Here is a 22,041-nt window from a genome sequence, read left to right on the forward strand (position 1 = left end):
CGAAAGAAATCAGCTCATTTATTTTGTGTTGCCAGCCTAAATTCGAAATAGGTGATTATCTGGATTTCGGAGTGTGGTTGGAAGAAGGGTTAAAAAAAATCAAAATAAATTATTTATTTTCGTAATTGATTCGTGGTTTTGGTAGGATGTTTTATGAATGAATGGATTAAAACAATTTCCTTATGGTACTACATTACAGGAGATTCTAAAAATGACAAACAAATTTAAATTCAAGGATTGGAACTACTGCGTATCCAGTTGAACAAAGAAGATGAGAAAAAGACTTAGATACGTGAGAATATAAATTTTTGTACTTTTATATATGCATTATTTGTCTTACGAGGTGTATAGTTATCAATTACTTCATACCATAAATATCTGTATAAAATTTATTGTTAGTCGTAGATAATAGATTGTACTGTAGACAATAGTCGCGAGGTACATTGTTTAAATATACTTTCAAAAATATATGTCAGAGTAGGCACAGATGGAGAGCTAGTAATATCTATTTTTTCATAAAAATACTTTTATATTTCAAGTGTAAATAGCTAGAAAATAGACGAGTAGTAATAATTGTAGATTGTGTAAAAGGCGATAGGTACACTTTGTACGGTATAGATAGACAAGTAGGTAGATAACTTTTCTTGATAATTTCTAAGATCCTTAATTAACAACTTCTCTATTATTGATAGTAAACAATGTTGAAAAAATGCCACTACTATCACTAAATAACTAAAAAAGAATTACCATAAGATTTGAAATTCTTGTATAGAGCGTTTGAGGGTAGACAATGTAAAATTTTTACTTACAATATTACAATTTTTTACTTTGTATTGTGAAAGGCATTTAGAGTTCATTGGAAGAATGAGGCAACCAAAGTTGAGGGTTACAGTTGGTATATACATTTTTGTATATATGAAGAGAATATGAGAGATACAATAGCAAATAGAGGAGAGTACATGAGATCCGAAACGAGAGCCAGCGAGAATCAGAGTAGAACAGAGAGACAGATCAAGTGAGCGTATAGTTAGAGAAGAGATCAGTCATAGAGTTGAGAGAGCGAGAGAGAGACAGGGTTGAACTAGGTTTCTGGTTTTGCTGATTTGATAGAGAATTTCTCTAACCTTGGCGAACGTTTAAGAAATTCATCTCAAATATGTTACATGATGTGGTTGTGGTGGTTGTTGGTAGCGCAGGTGATGAGAACGACGTTGGTGACGACATTGATTGAATTGTTGATGTTGGTCTCATTGCTGGGAGTGGTGACATGGATGGTGACAAAAGTGATGTAGCGCTCATCGAATTCATATTATCATTAAATTGTGATGCTTTGATCGATGGTTGTGATGATGGTGATGATGATGATAGTAGAGGTAGTAAATTGTTTCGCTCATGGCATATCATTCGGTCATTGAGTCCATATAGTACTGATTCAATTGCATCTGATATGACCAACTTATTAGAATTTCCTATTTGATAGCGATAATACTTATTATCATAATAATTGTAATTGTATCTATTCGAATTGATATCATGTCGTGGTTGAAAGTCATGAGAGTATTTCGTTCGTTTATAATACGAATAGTAGCTTTTTTCTTCTTCTTCATCTTCAGTAAATTCACGTTCATGTTGATAATAATTATGATGACACCACATCAGCATAAACCCCTAAAAGAATTTAATATCTTTGATATCCAGTTCGCCGGGCCGAGATTTATGATATGTATAGATGTGGGTCATGAGTGAATTTCTTGAGCAGTAGACTCTCTCGCAAATGATGCAACGATATTCTTCTTGGCGTTCGGCATGTTTATCGGCAATATGGCGTTTTAATGAGGCTTTCGAGCATAGTACCTTACCGCATAGTTGGCATGAGAACAATTTCTTGGGTGAGCAGCCTGCAATAAGATAGTAACCAAAAAAGAATAGGAAGATCCAATACCGACATTTGTTTTTTGTTTTTGATTTGATGATTTTTTTTGTTTGTTTCAAAGGGGCAGAAAGAGGAGGAGATACCTTATGATTTGTCGTATTTCAGGTGAATGGTTGCTTATATATACTATTTTTGGTGAATACCTCATGATAGAGTTTTTAGACTCGTATAAATATGTGGGAAAATGCCTCATTCCGACTACTAAGTATGCAAGGATTCAATTTTCAATGGAAGTACTATCTAGTGAAGAAGCATTGCTGTTGTTGCGATTGAAAATATACCTTGGAAATAATTTTTTACCTTAAAACATTGGGAAGGCACCAAAACTTCCTATAACCTCATCACCTAACCTTAGAAAATTAATAAAAACATCTAACTTTATACTTAATACATTACTTGAGTGTGCACGCTTAATATTGTCTTCAGAGACTCAATTTTACATTCTTTTCTTCTTCATTTGAATTTACAATTACACACCATGTAATAAATATACAGTAATATTTTTCTCTATTATATTAAATATCATTCTTAAAAATTATTTAATTAAAAAAAACTTAATTTGAACTATTTCGATATTATTCTCGCAAACGAATTTGGCAGTGTATCCAGACAGGCCCCAATGCTTACTTGAATGATCTGAATCTTGTGTTCCTAAAAATTGTTTTCTTAATATTCTGTTCTTCAATAACAAAATACACTGAGTAAACGAAGTAATGTCATGAAAGACAAGATGGATATGATTATTTGTTTGTCAAAAGGGGGTCCACAGACAACATTCCCAAGAGAAACACCAGAGAATAAATTAAATAAAAAATAAATAAAAATCAAAATATGGTCCAGATGAAATAATAATAATAAAGCGATGAATATTGAAAATTCGTTCAGAGAAAATTAATGGGGAGAATAGAAAAATAATGAGTTAAATTGGTTGGAAAATAACTGAAATTAAATACAAAACACTCAGTTTGTCTTTTTTAAATATATGGAAAAATAATATATTTGACAGAACTTGATTTTTGTTTTATATATATATATATCATATATATTAAGATTTTTGTTAGATTTTTTTTCACATGTTTATTTTTTTCCTTATTCCTTCATTTTTTTAGTGTTATTATTACAGTAATCATATAATGAATTTCTATATATAGTTTCTGCATTCTGTAGCGAATCCTGTGGTTAAAGAAATTACTTAAGAAATGAATTTATAATTATTTATCATTTCGCTGAATTAGTAATATTATATTCTATTTTCTGGAGAGAAGGGATGGCGGCAAAAAATTATGAATTGGATATATTCCATATCATTTAGTCTATTATGTTTTTTTTCCTTTTCGGATACTTAATATATATTCACAGAGAACATTGAATGTACAGTTTTACGGATTGGTTTGTCACTATTTTGTTTGTCTATGTGATATTGTTTTTATTTCTTTATTTGATTTGTGGAGCAATGTTTGAAATATTCATGTAACGGTTATTGGAACTATTTGGAGAGTTATGGCCGAAATTTCGGATATCGGGTTTTGGGTGCAATTTATTTGGTCTATGTTATGCAAGTTTAAAATAATAAAAAAAAAAGGCAATAATAAAGCATTTAAATTGTTTTGTATTTGTTGTATTTATTCCTTTATTTTAGCGTTTCTAAAATATTTGAAATTACTACAAGGGATTTATTCATGATTCGGAATAATTTCGAGGCATTCAAGTTTCAGGTTGAAGATGTTAAATAAATAAATAAAGATTCATATATTCCAAACCATGAGAAAAATTACGATCTTGTTTCTGTCTGTGGGGAGACTTTGCTAACAAATTTAATTATTCCTTGGAATTTATTTAATTTACCATAATCGATGCGGGCGTTAATCGGAGATAACAAATCAGTTTTTCTCCGAGGCATGGTTGTTATTAGCTTTGCAATTGGTGTCATTACAAAACCGAATAGATGAGATTCTCGGGCGGACCTACAGCTTTGGCCTCAGGGTAAATAATTATCATAAATTTTTTCTCTCAATTTTACTATCGTTATTGAAGACAAATTCAAGAATTTAAAATCAGAGAAAAAGTACTTTATCCTAGGCTTTTTCTGAAAAAATCTTGCACCCTTTCGTTGAAATTATTCCTGATGTAAGGATTGAGTCATCGATGAAATGACTTTGAGGAGGGGGAGGAAGGGAGTGTATGATAAAAATTGGGAAACACAGATTCGAAAGAGGCTCGCTGATGAAGAAATGAAGTTATTTCCGTTTTAATCCTTGAATTGAATTCATATAAGTTCGAAATTTTAGAATGGACAAGAAATTACTACTGGAAATTAATGGGGCCCTACACTGATACCATTTGCACCAATACCTACTTTTCGGGCGAACTAATCGTTTGTTTTCAGTCAATTTAGAGAATATTAACATTCAGTAAGAGTGAACAAAGTTGGTGGCTGAGATTCGTGGTTTTGCCGCAGCTGTTCGCTGCTACTGGGGGCCTCAGATATGAGTATAGTGTTAAGTGTGATAAATTAATTTTCACTTAGATCCAAGAAGCTGAATCATAATTTCAAAAATAAGCTATGGGAAAAGTAGCAAAGAGATAAAAGGGACTGAATGAATATCCTATGTAATGCTTTGCTTCCGAAAAGTATTTTGAGGAGACATATAATCAACAGAATTATGAATTATGATTATGAATTGGAAGACAACAACGAGATAGCTTATTAAATGGATTTTTAATTTTGGGGATATCAGGAATGGAAAACGGTTATTTTTACGTTTTCCGCTCTAATGAAACTCGAGGCAAAAATGTGGAGGAACATTAGTGGGTTTAATCGACGTAAGATTTCTCTATTGTTACAGAAATCTTTTTGAATAAATTCGTTTCGCCAATTGGAGCAGAATTAGCCGCTTACGGAGGGTAGTCTACAGGCCCTATTCATCAGCATATATTCGTCCTTATATTATTTCCTTCCTTATACTATTTAGTTGTTTTTTCCAATTGAGTATATTTTGATGAGGTACTGCAGTAGAAGCAACCACATACCTAGATCAGCAGAAGCACACAAGATCAAATAACAGGAAAATAAAAAAGCACAAATAAATTCCAACCAAAATGATAGCACAAAACAAGCGCATGGCCATAACATAAATTGCAATAATTAATGATTGAACGGTAGTGATGGCAATCATATTATATATGTATGTATTTAGTTAACATAAACTGGTATATAAAACAATTGTTACTATTAGTTTTTGCTTGCTGTTGTTTTATTTACTATTTTCAACTGTACTTTGTTGTATTATATTCGGTATGTCTATTGATGGGTTGCTTTGCGTTATATATTGTTTTGATCAACGGAAAAAGATAGCATTTACACAAGAGTAATGCAAGAAAAAAGGTTTTCGCTTTGCTCCTTCTAATTTCGCTTGAGACGTATAGATCTAAAACGGAAGATCATCGGTTAGAAGCAAAGAATAAATTATGGACAGGTCCTTTTGCTTCGCCGGGGGTTTTATCAATACATATTTGTATACAACGAAAATAACTTGCAGTAATAGAACAAAAAATTAATATATTTTTTTATCAAATAAACAATATTATTTACATTTTCTAGAATTGTAAAGATCGTGTTTTTTGAAATGTTATGCATTTTGTTGGATGAGTTTGCTTTGAAAACTTAATACTCGTTAATAACAAGAAAGCTAAACCGATAAGGAGAAAAAATAACAAATAATTGGTAATAAAATATGGTTATTTGTTTACAACTATGTATGCGTTTATATATGCCGATGATATACAAATTTATTTTACAATTATTTTCTGTCCCTTTTTCTCTGTATAACATTTTACTCATGTTAAGATTCATTGCTCGTCTTTAAGACAATATGATTCGGCTTTATGCTTTTCATAAAAATTCTGGTAAAGGCAAATTAGATGCTGATAAGAAAAACAGGAAAATGAAAATGTGGAAGTAGTGTTTTATCCTTTTATTGTTTCTTTAACATGCAAGTTACACCCTTGTTCTAATAAATATATATGCATATACAATAATATATTACTTTAAACATATTGAAAACTTAAAGAAACTTAATATTTTTATTTATAAACAAATTGTTGAAGAAACTAGGTTTAGTTTTTAATGATGTTCTATATCATTAATAATATTAACTTTTTTCCTTAGTTATACTTTGAAGTATATAATTGAAGGAATAAACTGAAACTAGGCTATAACGAAAAAGATGTAAATATGTGTATAATAACTTACGATAACAATGTTTCTCTGTTTAAAAAAATCGAATTAATTTTTCTATTGACGATTAGTTGGTTATTCATAATGACAAAATTCAACTTTCCTCGATAATGATAAAAATGATCATAAACTATATAACTTGATACTCAGCTAATTTACATTTCATGTAGAAGTATTATTGTAAAAAAGGGGTCAACGAAACTAGGAAAAAGTTATTGTTTTCATACGTTTTCTAGCATCAATTAATTCATTATATGAATATCATTTTTGCTCGACATTAATATAGAGATATATATTAATTTTGTTTCTCTTAATTATTTTACAGCTATTAAAAAATTAAAACTTGAATTTAAAATCAAATTATATATATTAAATATATTTATATATCGTATATACATCATGGATCTAATTACAATTAGAATAATATACATACAGTTAGTTCTCATTCTTTCATTTTCTGCTAACTTAGTTTGTTCTTAAAATGTTTTTTTTTCTCACTAAGTATTTAATGTGTAAAAAAATTTGGTATCAAAGAATTTTATTAATTTCAGACTTGTCAATTTCAATTCGATCGATTTAGCAAATATATTCGTTTGTTTTTGAGGCCAATTAGTATTTCAATTCCCATAACGATTATAATAATTAATATATTTTATTTTTCTACATTAAATATTAAAAAAATTATATAATATGAGAAACACAAAATTTAATACAACATTTTCAATAAATTTTGATTCATGTTACAATGTTCACATTGTTTTATTTCTCTGTTCACGTTTTCTTTGAAATGTTCTTCAAATATTTTGTTTTGAAAGGGGAACGTAGGAAAAGTAGACACTTATGAGAAATACACCAATTCTATGAAAAATAAATATAATTTTTGATTTTGCGGGCGTTGATTTTCATTTTGTAAAAAAGAAATCATGCAATCAATCAATAATTACAGATCTATAATTCAGTCTTAAGACAATCACAAATTGTTCAATAGATTTTTCCTCATCGTCACTTCTTTCTCTAAAACGTTTGTACAAATTTAGAAAAAAATAAAGGAAATGTACGTGTGTGGCATTTTTCGTTCAATGTAAATGAGTCTCCCTTCCACTTTGAATATTTCGGGAATTTCTTTCATCAAATTTCATGAAGTTCTTACAATTGTTACGTTAAAAAATTGATAGTGATACTTGGGACCAAGGGAGGGTTAGCAAGATTAATATCAAAAAGCAACCCATTTAAATAGTTCGAAAAATGCTACATGATTTGACTGGGATTAGTCGTTCAGACGAATGTTTATTCGTGAAAGAGGAAAAAATATGGTTAATTTTTCTTTTTTTCTTTTCCAGATCAATATCTGTATCAAATTTTATGTCCAATTATCACACTTTGTGCTCCTCTTTTTAGTGTTTTTTTCATTATTTTTTGTCCTAAATATAATAAAATTTCGTTATGAACTATCAGTCAATTTTTTTCCGTATAACTTATGCCAATCAGTCCATTTTGACATTTTACACATCCGATTTTATAATAAAAAAATATTGCATTTAAGTCAAAGATTAAAATAAAATAACATTTTATTTGGATACGTGGAAAAGCTGCACTTGGCGAACGAGCTTAAAGTGCAGCTAGTGAAATTTCGTAGTAGGCGCTTGTGTTGATTGCAATTTTTTCTCGAAAAAAAAAACGGAAAGAAACCTTAACAACTTCCTAAGTTGGTAAATTGAGAATGAATTGAAAAGTTCTCCAAATTTAACTAGAGGCCATCGCAGTCATATGAGACCATTCCAGGTTTACGAGTTAAACATATTCTTCTATTAGCGAAGCCAATTAAAAAAAAAATACAATTGAGTGAAATACGATGAGATTAGAATACATAAAGAGAGATTTTTGACATTCTGTATGTGATGCAGGAGATTGGATTGCTTTTCATTAATCAAATTTAACAAAACGCAAGTTTTAAAATGTCCACTGTTTCAACTAAGCTCGTGGTTTTTACTATCATAGAAAAATACCTGTGATATAAGCCATCAATTCTCTTCAAAAATTTCCATAACTTCTTGCCATCGAAAGTGGAAAACTGCATGCCCATATCACTCTATCAAGCTCAAGATTAATAAAAAATAGTAGACGTACGTCTTTAGATAAAATAAAGATACGTTTCCCAGAATTTTCTTGTCAGATATACAACTAGAAAAAAAATGTCGTTATCAAAGTACCACAAAAATATTGAATTTTTTTGATAAATGCAACCGTTATCGGAGCATAAGAGGAAACAAAAAGCAAATTACTATCGCTAATTTATAGAGTTTCCATTCCAAGAATAAGCACATGATAGGTGTACGACCTGTAATTGACGCATTGCAATAGGCATGCTGAAATACACTCACGTTTTTGTATGTGTTTCGCGAAAGTTGGTAAGTTTTCATGGCCTAATGCCTTATTTTATTTTGGCCCCATATCAGTTAAGTTATTGCAAATGATAACAATATCAACGCACGAATAGTTTCAGCATTTCAATTATACGATAAGATTTTAATCGAGAAAGATATAGAGTTTATGAAAGGCATAATCTTTTATCGCGTGTGGTGTTCAAAATAAGACTAGCATTTTTTTTGTTGATAATGAAAACTCATGAATCGTGGAATTTTGTTTTGTAAATAAAAGACAGTAGTAAACTAGGTGGATTACATTAGACGGTAAAAAGAGGGATTATTTGGGAGTTGTTCTTATCCTCGTCAGATATGCCTGCCTGTTTTTGAATAATTTCGTGGCCCCTCTTTACATTTTTGTTATAGGTTTACAAAAGATGAATCTCTCGTGAGCCTTGGCTAGATTATGAGCTCCAAAAATGAAAACAGGCCACCTTTTCTACGGTTTCATCTATTCGTCAATACATCGACCATTTGTCAATTTATCATTTGACTAGATAAGGAACATCGAGGCACCGTGGATAAAAATCAGAAAAAAGAATTGGAATATTTAGCGTATATTGACAATTAATCGTAGATAGGTCAATTTATCGTTTGACAGTTATTTGTAGATAGGATAAAAAAGCTCTAGGTCCTCAACTGAATGCTTTTTAGCATTTAAATTGGAAAAACCTAAACAAAGCAACAACTTTGGTATTACGTTTTTAAAATTAGAATACTAAAACTACGAAGATAGTTCCTTCCTTCCTCATCCAGATTTCAGTTTTGAAGACCTACGATACTGTTTTTATTATCGGGGTAAATCGAAGACCAAGGAACTTGGATTTTTTATCTCTTAATAAACATAATAAACAAGAAAACGCAGAAATGACTGAGATATGTTTGAAGTTTTTAAAATTCATCAAGGTTCGGCAGGAAAATTGTCAAATTCCAATAAAAAGGGGGTCAACGCTGGTGATGAAGAGAAACAATGACATAGAAATAAGAGGTGAAGTTTATATCCCCTTGAAATAGGTACAAATTACTGTTTTCAAATGATAATGACATCATTTAAGGAACATTCAGCGTTTAGTTTCATGCCAAAAGACTTTCAGAGAAATTACACAGGACAGCAGTTCCTGTTCTTGAAAATTACCAAGCGTTACTTGATTTCGTGACTACAAAAACTGCGTACAATATACCACAAAATAGAAAGGAACCAAATATGGTGAACACTTTTGGGCACGTTGAGATCAGGTTAAAAAACTGATGAATAGAAGACCTGCATAATTTTTGCATTTTTTGCTATTTGGAAATATAGTAGGTTGAGAATATGACACTTATTTCTAAATACATTCAGGTAAAGTTCAAATTGAGCGGGCTCTGACGAAGTCCAAACCGAGGAGACTAAGAAATCACGACACTGTTTAGACGAATTATCTTCAAAAATGATTAAAGTGGAGGATGCGTTCTTTGGAGATGACGTATCTTTGAGATCAAGGCACAATTTAATCAAGCAGCTTTAAGGAGAAGAAATAAAAATAAATTGCAATCAACCTCATCCTTCCTTGCTTTGTACAATAAATTTCAAACTCAAAAAGGAAATTTGGTGAAATATTAATCCGTGCATAGGGAAAATGCGAAATATATAAAAATAATACTAATTTTCTAAATAAATGGGATTCAATTTTTGTCAGTTCCTTATTTTGATAATTTTGAGAAGAAAAGCATTTCTATTATCTTCACAAGTCAGATTTTGATGAATACCGACAGTCAAAATTCAAGTCCCATTTAAAATTCGGATCAGTTAATTTTTTTTTTAAATTCCTTGATGTATTATGTTTATAATACTATGCTTTTTTATTCAATACTAAAAGATAAAATTATCAACTTCGGGCTAGTACAAAATTTATACTTGAATGGGTATTGAGTGTTATTCTGATGTAGTCAATTGTCCTGTTTCAATGAGATCAATGTCAATTGTTCACGCAAATTTGCATTAAATGCATCTATGTATGTATGTATATCTAAATATTCTTATAATAGAATGATTTAAACCATTTTATTTCTTATATGAGAAGATCGATACTTAATATCTAACGATGCTGGATGTAAAAATGCCCAAATTATAATACCCAAACAGTTAATTTTATCATTTAGTAGGAATACAAATTTAAAATTAACAAATGCTATGCCAATTATATGTATATATAATATAACAATTTTTCATTGTCCTTAAAAAAATAAGGAAAAAAGTCTTGATCAGTCATTTTTTGTTGTTGTCGTCGTTTTTTCTCTCGTATTAAGAATATATTTTTTCTTTTTTAATTGTCACGAAATGAATTAATTACATCATACGTATATGTTTTTTTTCCTTTCATAATCTAAAATATTTATAATTGTGTATATTAATTATTATACTAGATACGATTTAAAAAACCATCGTAAATAATTTTATTAGAAAAAAAAATATTTAAATTCCATCGTCAAATTTTGTTTAATTTTTTTTGTTCGCGTTCGATTTATTTACACATTAAATGTTGTTTTTAAAGTGCACAATAATTCCTCAAAAGTTCCTATTCCTATTTTATTTTTATGCTTTAAATTGTAAGCATTTCCGTTCTTTCATTCTTAGGCTTGTCGAAATATTGTTTTTCTTAATACTTAATTTTTAAATAATTCATAATAAATATTTGATTTGTTAAGAGTTTTATTTGAGAAGTACATGGGAATTTTATAAAATAAAACAATGTAAGCAAAGAAAAAACAATTAGAATATAAATTGATTGTCAACAAAAATTGCACATGGGTTCAGGAGTAGAGTTTTTTCTTTTTCTCTTTTGGAAGGGTTGAGGGTATGATTTAGGGACGGGAAAATATAGTTGATTTTACGTTTCGATTTGAAACTTCTATAAGTTCGCTACGCAATGGTATACTGATAATATCGGTTTGTGACATCCATAACGACTGTTAGAACTGTTTTTGTGTTTTAAACGAATCATCACAAATATTCAAAAGCTTCATTGATCTAAAATTTGAATTTGTTTGGAACTAAATTTATAAATCAAATATCATCCGCTATTTTTCGAAATAATTGTTGGAAAATCGTCAATTTCATGAGTGCACATGACACTATCACTAACCTTTAAAGTTTCTCAAGTTACACTTGCACAGTAAAGAAGACCCTACTGTGTATTGTTTTAAAATTATGGACCCTTTTCAACTTAAATCATTGTAAATAATCGAAATGTAAAACTAAAATATTCATGGAGTTAATATTCTTTTCTTTCCATATAAAAAACAAATTCTGCCTAAATATTGTATCTTTTTTCATCATGAATTTCTCCTATATAAATCTCACAATTTATCATTAAATTTTTAATAAATCACAGCAAAGTTGCAATATTCGTCTCATTGTAAATTTTTAATTTAATTTTAGTTTTATTTAACTTTCGAAATTTCCTTTTTTGCCTTTGACTTGTTAAAATCATTTGGTTTCATTCGAATAAAAAAATTTAGTTATACTTTATATCCGACTTGATCATGTGGAGATATATTTAGTAAATACCAGTAGTAATAGTAGTAATTTAAAGTAACTTTTAAAAAGAATAACGAATGATGGACAATATTCGGTGAGAAGAATAGATTTCTTGGAAATCTTCTGTACTTTTAACATATTATACATTTATAATGCATAGCTTTGGGGGGTATATTAGTAAGAGTGAAATTGATAATTTACAGTGAATAGATGTATATCGCAATATGCATTTATATGCTATATTTTTAAAATTCATTCGAAAATTTATAGATTTTTCTACCAATTTGCGGTTTTTCCAGTAAATTATCTCCATTATTTACATGTGGCAAAATATTCTTATTTACAGAGGGCTTTTGATTGAATGACAAATTGAGAACTCTTCATAGTAGATTTTTAAGACGGCTGGATGACTAGTGTTAGCGCATTGTATTAAATGAAGCGCCAACGGTTGAAATTATGGAATTTGAATAGGCCAGCCATTGTAGACAGTACAAGAATCAGTCATTACTCACAGTAGAAGAGAAAGAATATCCAATATTTCCAAATTCAACTACTGTTTATTTTTTTTGTAAACTAGTTCGTAACTTGAGAAGTATCTGCTTGAGAGAACTCTTGGCTTTAAGAGTTGAAGGTATGGATTTTCAATTTTTTTGTTGAATTTTTGAGTCCGCAGCAAGATGTAGCCTAAACTTGAAGTTGAAATGATATGATTAGAGAGTATGGGCGTGGAAGGACGAGTTGTCGCTAGCTCTGGACTGAGACACAGATTCGTCAATGAAATTTTACACTGATGTCAAGTGGGGTCATGAAGTTTTGATAAAAACATGTACGTCAGATTTTGTGGTATCCACTTGCAAGTCAAATGGGAGAGGTTAAGAAAGAGAAGAATAGAAAACATTTATCGTAAGCGCAAGTAAAACCACAGAACTAACCATGCCGCACTCAAAATCACAGATTTTAATTGAAAGCAATTTGACTGATATATTCTCTAATCGAATTAAAACCGATCTTCAGGCGATTCGGGGCAGTCAAATTAAGCATCAGCATGGAAACCACCCGACTTCAGCCGGTCCAAGTTTATGACCAAGCAAACACAATCCAGACATACGAGCTCCGCTACCGAACGGAACGAAGGCAAAAGAAGAACAGGAAAATTTTCAACTTGGGTGAGTTTAAAAAAAGCGACAGATTAAGAATTTCTGTGATTAATTTGGCTATTGAGCTTACATACAGAAAATTTCCTGTGAATTAAAAAAGAACATTATATCAAACAAATTAAAATGGCGATTTACATCGATGGTGTCAACATAAGCTTCCTTAGAACAAAAGAAATCTTAGTTAATTTTGACGAAGGAGCTAGAATATGAAGATAGCTTGCGGTAGCTAGGAGATAAGCGACCAAAGGATATGTACAAGCTACACGAAATAAAGTGGAGCGGTGCGAATAAAAAGTTCCCAGAGTCTTCCGAAAATTCGAAGTGTTATTAGACCCGTGCTACAATTGTGGTTGTGAACCTACGACCTTAACTGAAAAACTGATAAATGTCTGTGAAAGGCAGGTCCTTAAAGGGGATGTGGGAGAAGGGTTTATTTATAGTACGGAATCGTTTACGATGAACCAGAGGTCTCCATAGAGAAAGTTAGAAATGGTTCAGCACGTGGGGCATATTCAATGAATAGGTGAGCTGAAAATATAAAAAAAGATATTCGAATTGAAATGCGACGGAACTAATCCAATTGGAAAACCAAAAAAAAAAAAAAATGTTCAAGGATTCAGTTGACGTCGATGGCACAGCAATGCAATGAGAAATTGATGGACGTGGTTATTGAAACGAAAAAAAAGAGGCAGCTCACCCGGAAAACCAACGTCTAGTAGGGAATGCATCGAATATGAATATAGGTTCAACGAAGATCACTAAGATAAAGTTGTTTCAAATTCCTCACTATGAAACCTGGTATGACTAAGTAAATAAAAGAAGGGTGCTGCTAGAATTACCACGATAAAACTGAGACGTACGCTTCCATACCATTGATATATATGATAAGATTTCAAGTAGTGATAGGGCAAATCAAATTAGTATTACTAATACAATCATGTACGAATGAGTTTACAGTGTTTAGCCTGTATATGTTCTGGAGGACAAGGACCACTTTAGCCTATCGAGTCATTGAAGAAGACAACATCTGAACGTTTTGCAAAGCTACATCTAAACGGTGTGTAAGAAATTAAGTCGAAATTAAAAGGTTTCTTTGGCGTAATGTGAAACGAAAACCTTCTCTGAATCAATAAAGATCGAAGAGAACGATATAGGGAGCAAGCGAAATATTTACGAAAAATCAAAGCAAATGATCGAAAGGACTGCGAGCAGATCGAGAGCTGAGTGTTGTCCCATGCTGGATACCAAAATGGCTTTGAAGGTTTCCATAACAACGGATTTTGAAAGTGTTTCCAATATTTCGTCGGCCTTTGGGCCACGAAGTCAGGATGAATTAATCTGAAGCAGTGATAGGGCGAACGAAGTTTTAAAATAAAAGTAGGAGGGTCAGTTTTATTTCTTTAGATGATTATAAGGTGTGAATTCCTAAGACAAAAGCATTCATTTATTTCGAAGTTCGTCTAAAATAATTAGGAAAGTAGGTGATATAAAACTTGTCAGATTCTTTAGAAAATTGTGAGAAGGGGCCATGCACCCTAATTACTACAAGGAGCGACTTAGGTAACTAAGGAAGCATTCTTAGGCTTATGTCTATTCGAAATCACTGGTTTTTTGGTTATAATTTTTTTTGTGAAAAAGAGGAGAGTCAAATGTTGGTGGATAAAGTGGTGGCAATAACATATGGAACAAAGCCGAATTAGGGAAACATTGGCAAGATCTGGGCTAGCGACTTCATCAGTCTAATAGATGCCAAAGATAAATTTTAATTGACGAATTTTGGCATCAAATGTGATCCCAGCTATCGCTTCCATATCTATATCGCTTACATTCATATCTTAAATCAACGTTAAAATATAGTTTTTGACGTATTTCTGGCAAATCCATATCCAGCGAAGGAGTTCATTTTTCCGCCCATTCAAAAGAAAAACGAATCTAACCCCTAACCTTACAAAGAAAAGAAACTTTTGATCCGTTTTAACTCATCATCATCACCACCATTCACCACTATTTTCTGTATCGACTGCCAATTATTCATTCAGAAATCGTAATTTCAAATTCATAAAAAATCAATGCATGGTTTTATAATGTTAGGTGATTGTTGTTGATGATGTGGGGAAAGAATGTCACTGTGACTGTCATTCATGCCACCCCCGCCACTACCGCGGTTACTATTACTACTGGTATTATTCAATGATGCGACCGAGGATGTGGTGAGTGAATGATGCAAAGCACTATGATGATGATGTGGCTGATGGTGCGATGATGAATGATGCAAATATGCATGATGGGGCTTCTGACGTCGGTGATAAATACTCTTATGATTATTCAGACTGTTCAGCGTACGAAAAACTTTATGACATAAATTGCACACAGCATTGTTTAGTGGTTGTAAATGTTGTTGCTCTTTATGTCTTTTCAGCGTTAATTTGGTGCTTAGTAGTTTGCCGCATACATCACATCGATGGCATGCAGTCAAAGGGAGGGGGAGTACAAGACGTCCGGCCGGGTGGGTGGGCGATATTGCATTTGGATTGTTGGAGGGATGATGGCTATGATGATGGCTACTGCTGTTGCTACTATCACCTGTGATTGAATTGTGATGCTGTTGCTGTTGTTGCGACGAATGATGGTGATGATGAAGAAGCGACTGTGACTGTTGCTGCTGAGATTGTTGTTGTTGCGCTTGTTGGTGGTGGTGATGTAAATGATGCGAATGATGATTGTTATTGTTACTATTGGATGACGAAATGTTTCCACCCGGTACAATCACGCCACCAATAAGACTGTTGCCACCTATTGGATACGGGAGAGAAAAAGAGACAATAGTGACTTCAGTTTTCTGTTTGCCGCAAATGTTACTCTTGTTTTGATTGATTTGTTTTGCTTTTATTATTTTCAGCTCTCTTAAAACTGCTCTCCTCTATTCAATTTTATTGATTCAGGCATATCGACAAAAAATATTAAGGATCTTCTTTTTTTGTACAAAATGTACTATACAAATGCATAAAAACTTTAAAATCAATAACCAAAATTAAAGATAAATTAGTTTCGCCCAGGTAAATATGAGAAACAAAGAAAATTTTGAAAATTTCACTTTCCGCTAGCTTTTTATTCAAGTAAATTATAAAAACATGTCAGTTTTAATTTGCTTGAGAAGTAATTTATCCTCGAAAATTTGAAACGTATTTAGATATTCAACGAATACAAAAGGGAGAAGCGTTCGATCTCGTCTTGCTTTCTTGTTTCCATTGTTTTCACACGAAAATATTATTAATTTTTTTTCTGTTCATTTCAATTAAATCCAACCGGTTCACCAATTGAAACCAATTGGTACCATAGAAATTTCAAATTTTGAGCTTTCAACGACTCAACCGTCCACCTGGGTGACTAATTTTGTTATAAAAAATAATCTAAATAAACTAAATATGATTTTTTTTTCAAATGAAAAGTTTTTTTTTAAGTAAATTAAATTCAACAAAAAATAATGTAAAATTGAATTCAAAAGCATTTTCAATGGCCTGATTATTGTCTTTTATCTTTCATTTCAGCAATGAAATAAAAATTAGTATTTTTTTCAAGAGTATAACATTTTTCCTTTTTTTATTTTTTTTCTCAGATATTATGTTGTTGTTGTAAATTATAGAAGTTTGTCACTAGTGTCTCTTTTTCTTAAAACAAACCCAATAATATTCCAATTTTTGTAAGAAAGACAGATAATGAAGATAAAATTGGTTTTGGACGTTGCGTATTTCTCCTTCTAAAGTCTTTTCTTCAGTTTAATTTTTCTATTCTTTTTAGATTTGTTTGTTGTTAAAAAAGAACACAATACAAGGTGGTCTTTTTCAAGTTTTCAACTTACTTCGTCGTAAATTACCAAAAACTGTAAAATTCCGCTCATTTAATATTCGATATATATTAGATGGTAAGGGAAAAAACTAGAATTCTACAGCTTTTAATTGTGAGATGTGAGTGTATATGATTTGTGTGATGCCAATTGGTTCCAACGAACTAGTCGGATTTATTGTGCACTTTATTTAGTTTCGGATTTCACGTCGATTTATATATATCACTACTAATAAGTGGGAATTAATAACTAAATTGTTATATATGTATATAACTACTAATTTATTATTTCATTTTGATATTTCTTTTAAAAATAAGGCAATTCATTAACTCAATATGAACATAAATATATTTCGAATCGGAGAAAGCCTTAATTTTTTGCTAGCTCTTTCCGCAATTCTTGTTAGTTTTTAAAGCTGTTAGTTAATAACCTTTAATTCATCTTTTTCCAAACTCTGCTTGAAAAAATATATTCATTGAATATAATGAATTTTTTTCTCAAGTGTGTTTCAATTGCTAACAATAACTTTTCAAAAGTACCACTTCTGTTTCGATGTGAGAGAAGGAGGGAGAAAGGAGGAGAAGGAAAGGTTAACTTTTCAAAGAGTGTTGTCGTTAATACTATGATACATTGTCGATTTTAATCGTACGATTTGATTTTTTTCATTCAGTTCGACGTTACTTATAATGATACGTGTGTTTTGGTAAACCTGCACCTTTTGATTATTTAAATACTAAACAAAATGGATAATATGAATTTCAATTATGAACAATTTTTAATCGTTTTTCTGAAATTCTTTTCTCTAATTTCGCTAACTATATATAAATCGGTATACGGTCTTCCTCTGATCATTCTATTTCTAAAAAATGCTTTTTTTTACTTACGTGCCGCATTATGAGTAATTTTTAAATATTTACATTTTGAAAGTGACGGTTTTTATATATTATATTTTTTATACTTGATATTAGTTCCTCTAAATTTAAATTGTCAAAATAATTTATTTAAATTTGTCCGTTTTCACTGCCAATTTTAGAGAGCCAATTGGATAACTTAATTAGAAGAGATACATGATTTGTTCTTTGAACTCTGGAAATGAGGTTAATTTCGCATCAATTTCATTCCATCATTCATGTTTTGCTAAGGCATCGAACGTCACGATTATTTGTCAAAAGGCGTTAATAAAAGATTCTAGCGGGTTCCTAATTAGTTTGGAATATATAATTTGGGTACAATTCAAACAATGATGATGATAATTTTCTGATGAAATCGATGCAAAACCACCACCAAAGAGATTCTTTTTTGCCAATTCATTACTTTGACATTTTAAATGTTGTACGCAGCTAAATAATATCGATAAAAGTAAGAAAATACTAAGTAAAAATTGTATGCAAAGATAAAACTTAAACCAAAAATGAATTGCTACATCTAGTTGTATTAAAACAAACTGAAATAAATAAAACTTCAGTTCAGGTAAAACAATTTCCAAAATAATGCCTATGACTGTCGATGATTAATTGGAAAATATGGATGGCCCGTATGCGCCATGGGTGCATTTTGATTCTCCTCTTTCGGTTGTTTAAGGTTTCGGTGATAGATGCTCTTATGGTTTCTTAAACTATTCAATGAACTATACACACGTTTGCATATATTACAAACGGGTTCCTTGGTTGGGCGCATATGTACATTTTGTATATGTCGTTTAAGGCGTGTCAATGACGACAGGTTCTTGTTGCAAGGATCACATCGAAAATCTTCACCGGATGTGCCACCGACCCCCATTGGGTTTGATCCTGATGCCGCGGTGCTGCCCGATGCACTTGCCACTGATGCCATACCAGCAGCTGCAGCGGCAGCGGCAGCTGCTGCAGCTACGGCACTACTTGCTGACATTAGCATAGCGTTTGAACCGGATGATGATGCCGGTGATGCAGCGGATGGTATCAAGGAGGAGGGCATCATTGTTACGGGTGATGATGATGTGGTGAATGGTGTTGCCATAGATAAGTTGCCGCGTATTGAAGATGATGTGATGGTAGTTGATGAGGTGGATGGTGGCGTATTCGTCGTCAGATAACCTGACGACAGAGGCAAGAAAACAAATACGACGTATTAGCCTATAGCAGATTTCTAGTTGCTCGGATTTGTTTTTTTAATAGGGGAAGTCTTTTTACTGCATAATTTTTGGGGGGATAAATCTATTTTAATTTGTTTTCTAAAGTATTTTGTTGTGTATAACACCATCACCATCGTGTGTTTTGTTTTCAAACGCCTTCATTAAGCCTAATTTGTCTTGGGGCTCTAGCAATATAATCAGTTTTTCAATACCGCATCAATCTTCCATTCCAATTAACTCCATAATAAAAATAATAGTAATAATTATAATAATTTACAAAAGAACGTCTTCTTTTCCAATAAAACATAATCAATATTGTGCCAAAATTATTCCAATTAAGCCCTCATTTCAAAGTTCTCCTCATATTTATTTATGGTTAATTTTAATATTTAAAAATAATAATAAGTCGTAAAAATGTATGCGTATATGGGCTACTAATTAAACAACACCAATTACATGTATATATAAACTGCATAACATAAACATTAAATACAAAAGAATGAAAAAACATATTCACACACATATGAAAATAAATTAATATCTCATCAAGAAAAATGAAGATGATGCATGAAAAATGTGGTGAGTTTTAAGAAATAATAAATCTTCGTAATACCAAACGAGTGCAGTTAATTTCGGCTGGAAAAATTGGAAATTTCCACCACGAAATAAAACAATAGAAAAACTAAATTTTGCATGATTACTGCCGTGATTTCGAGGAATGTCTTCCATTCTGATTTTCTTTATGAATTACTTTCGCCAACAGAAAATAGCGTAAAATCGGACGTCTGAGTTTACAATAAAAATTAAAATGTTTTAACATTCACCCGGTAATTAAGAAAATTAAACTGATAGCATTTATATATGCATTGATTTAATAGAAGCGTTTAATGTTAAATGAAAAAAGAAAAATGGAAAATTAGAAAAAAAAAATAAAATAATATGTAATAAAATGAAAATAATGAATCAATTTACAAAACAAAATATGAAAATGAAAAAAAATGCATCTGAATTTATGCTTGCCATTATTTAAAAACAAATAAAAATTATGAATATTTGCAGTTTAAGTGTTATTTTATTTTGGTTGCTGTTTTTAATTTCGTTTTTCAAAACAGTGTTGAGTTAAAGCTATGTGTGCTCCCTACAACCAATTACATTTTGTTTATTTGTTGATTAACTTTTTTAATATAGAAAAAGCGTGAAACATAATGTAGAGATTTTGGAAGTTTGCTTGGATTTTTTAATGAACTGTTTGCAATCGGAACTAGGGATATGAAAGTCCAATTTATTACCCATACAATTACTGGAACAAATATCTATTTCAGAACAAATTGGCAACGACAAAGTTTGCCTTACTTTCCAATATATTTTTCGTTTTTGATAAGAAAGAGCTTGTAACGTCGCTCTAGCTAGCATAACATCCGTTGAAGGAATGCCTCAAAACTTTGGTAGTAGGCTTGTTAGGGAAAAAATTAGATTTTCCGCAAAGTCTGGAATTCGATCAGGGCCTTGAAGTGTGTTAGACCACTTCATTCAGGACCGTAACGGTACACTACAGGATAACAATACCCTGTAAATGGCAATGTGGTCAGCATTGCGCTCGCCCGATATTATTACCCTGATTTGACTCAATCGAAAATAAATATAGTTCCGCAGATTATAAAAAATGATTTGCCAGAAGTTACATAAATGATCGTTTACATAGAACTTCGAATAATCTCTACATTACTGTCTCGTTTTTATACAAAAATATATACAATTAATTTATAATATTATATATAAACTGTCTACGATTTCATTTTTAGTAGTAAATTTTGAGAAACAATATTTCTGTGAAAAAACAGTGCCCAAAAAAGTTAAAATATAATACACATGGTGTTATTTTTCCAATTTCATCAATTTGCAATTTTCCTTCACAATACTATCAATATAAATTTCTAGATATATATTTGCAACTTAAATACTATAGAAATCAAAACATATATATATTATATCACTTTTTGAGAAAAAAGTTATGTTGTTTTCTCTTGATTTTTCTCGAATGTATCAAAAGCTAAGCGTGAATGAATTTTTTGTTTGCAGTTTTGCAGCAATAAAATCAATGCAAAAGCAGGGAACAGGGGTTTATTGAATTGGTTATATTTTGTAAATGTTGCCATTAATTTTTTATTAAGAAATAAAATTTACTATTGATAAAATTTCGTTGTTGCTATTATCATCACTTTGATAATATGCTTTTTTATTGTCTTTGTTTTTGTTTCAATACTCCTGACTTAGAGTTAGTTTATGAATATTTAATTTGAGATAATTTTACATAAGCATACGCCGAATAAATAAGTAAAACTGAAAGGGGGCAGGGTTGTAAGGGAAAAGGTAATGCCAATATGATGTTTATCAACAATTTTGGGAACTAGTTCAACCTTTTTAGTTAAGTAGTCAAAATTTGTTTCAAACGGTGCACACTCTTGTATTCGTAGGGTACCAAATTTTCATGATGTTTAAAATATTTAAAATTATTTTATACTTTCCCCCCAATTAGAACACATGTTACTCAGCCAATTTGTGTTCCTCTATTTCCCGCAAATTTATGATATAGGCGAAACTATTTACTCTCTGAATTTACCTAGAAACGCTACTTGCAAGGAAGGTATTTATACAAAGAGAAATGAGTTTGATTTATTTAACCAAGTAGACACAAAATGTGTTTTACTAGGTTGTCATAAATCGTTTCATTTTTTGCTTTCTTCTTTTCAGAAAGATTATAAAAAATGAAATTCGTTGATTATAGTTGTTGGATTTTACGTATGTTCCTATAAATTT

General features: G+C 31.0%; 1 protein-coding gene across 8 annotated transcripts in view; it reads right to left on the reverse strand.

Moving 5' to 3' along the window:
* The window catches only part of LOC119658257 (broad-complex core protein isoforms 1/2/3/4/5), a 159,848-nt gene that overhangs the window by 9,918 nt on the left and 127,889 nt on the right, over nucleotides 1–22,041 (reverse strand). For 3 of the 8 annotated variants that reach the window (XM_038065542.1, XM_038065545.1, XM_038065544.1), the window contains one exon: nucleotides 14,527–16,060. The exons of 2 other annotated variants lie outside the window; for them this stretch is intronic. In XM_038065542.1, the coding sequence (XP_037921470.1) occupies nucleotides 15,324–16,060 (737 nt within the window). In that variant the 3' untranslated portion in view covers nucleotides 14,527–15,323. 3 more of the 8 variants (XM_038065549.1, XM_038065543.1, XM_038065548.1) reach the window with 3 other exon arrangements.

Source organism: Hermetia illucens, chromosome 5 (assembly GCF_905115235.1).
Source record: "Hermetia illucens chromosome 5, iHerIll2.2.curated.20191125, whole genome shotgun sequence".
NCBI lineage: Eukaryota > Metazoa > Arthropoda > Insecta > Diptera > Stratiomyidae > Hermetia > Hermetia illucens.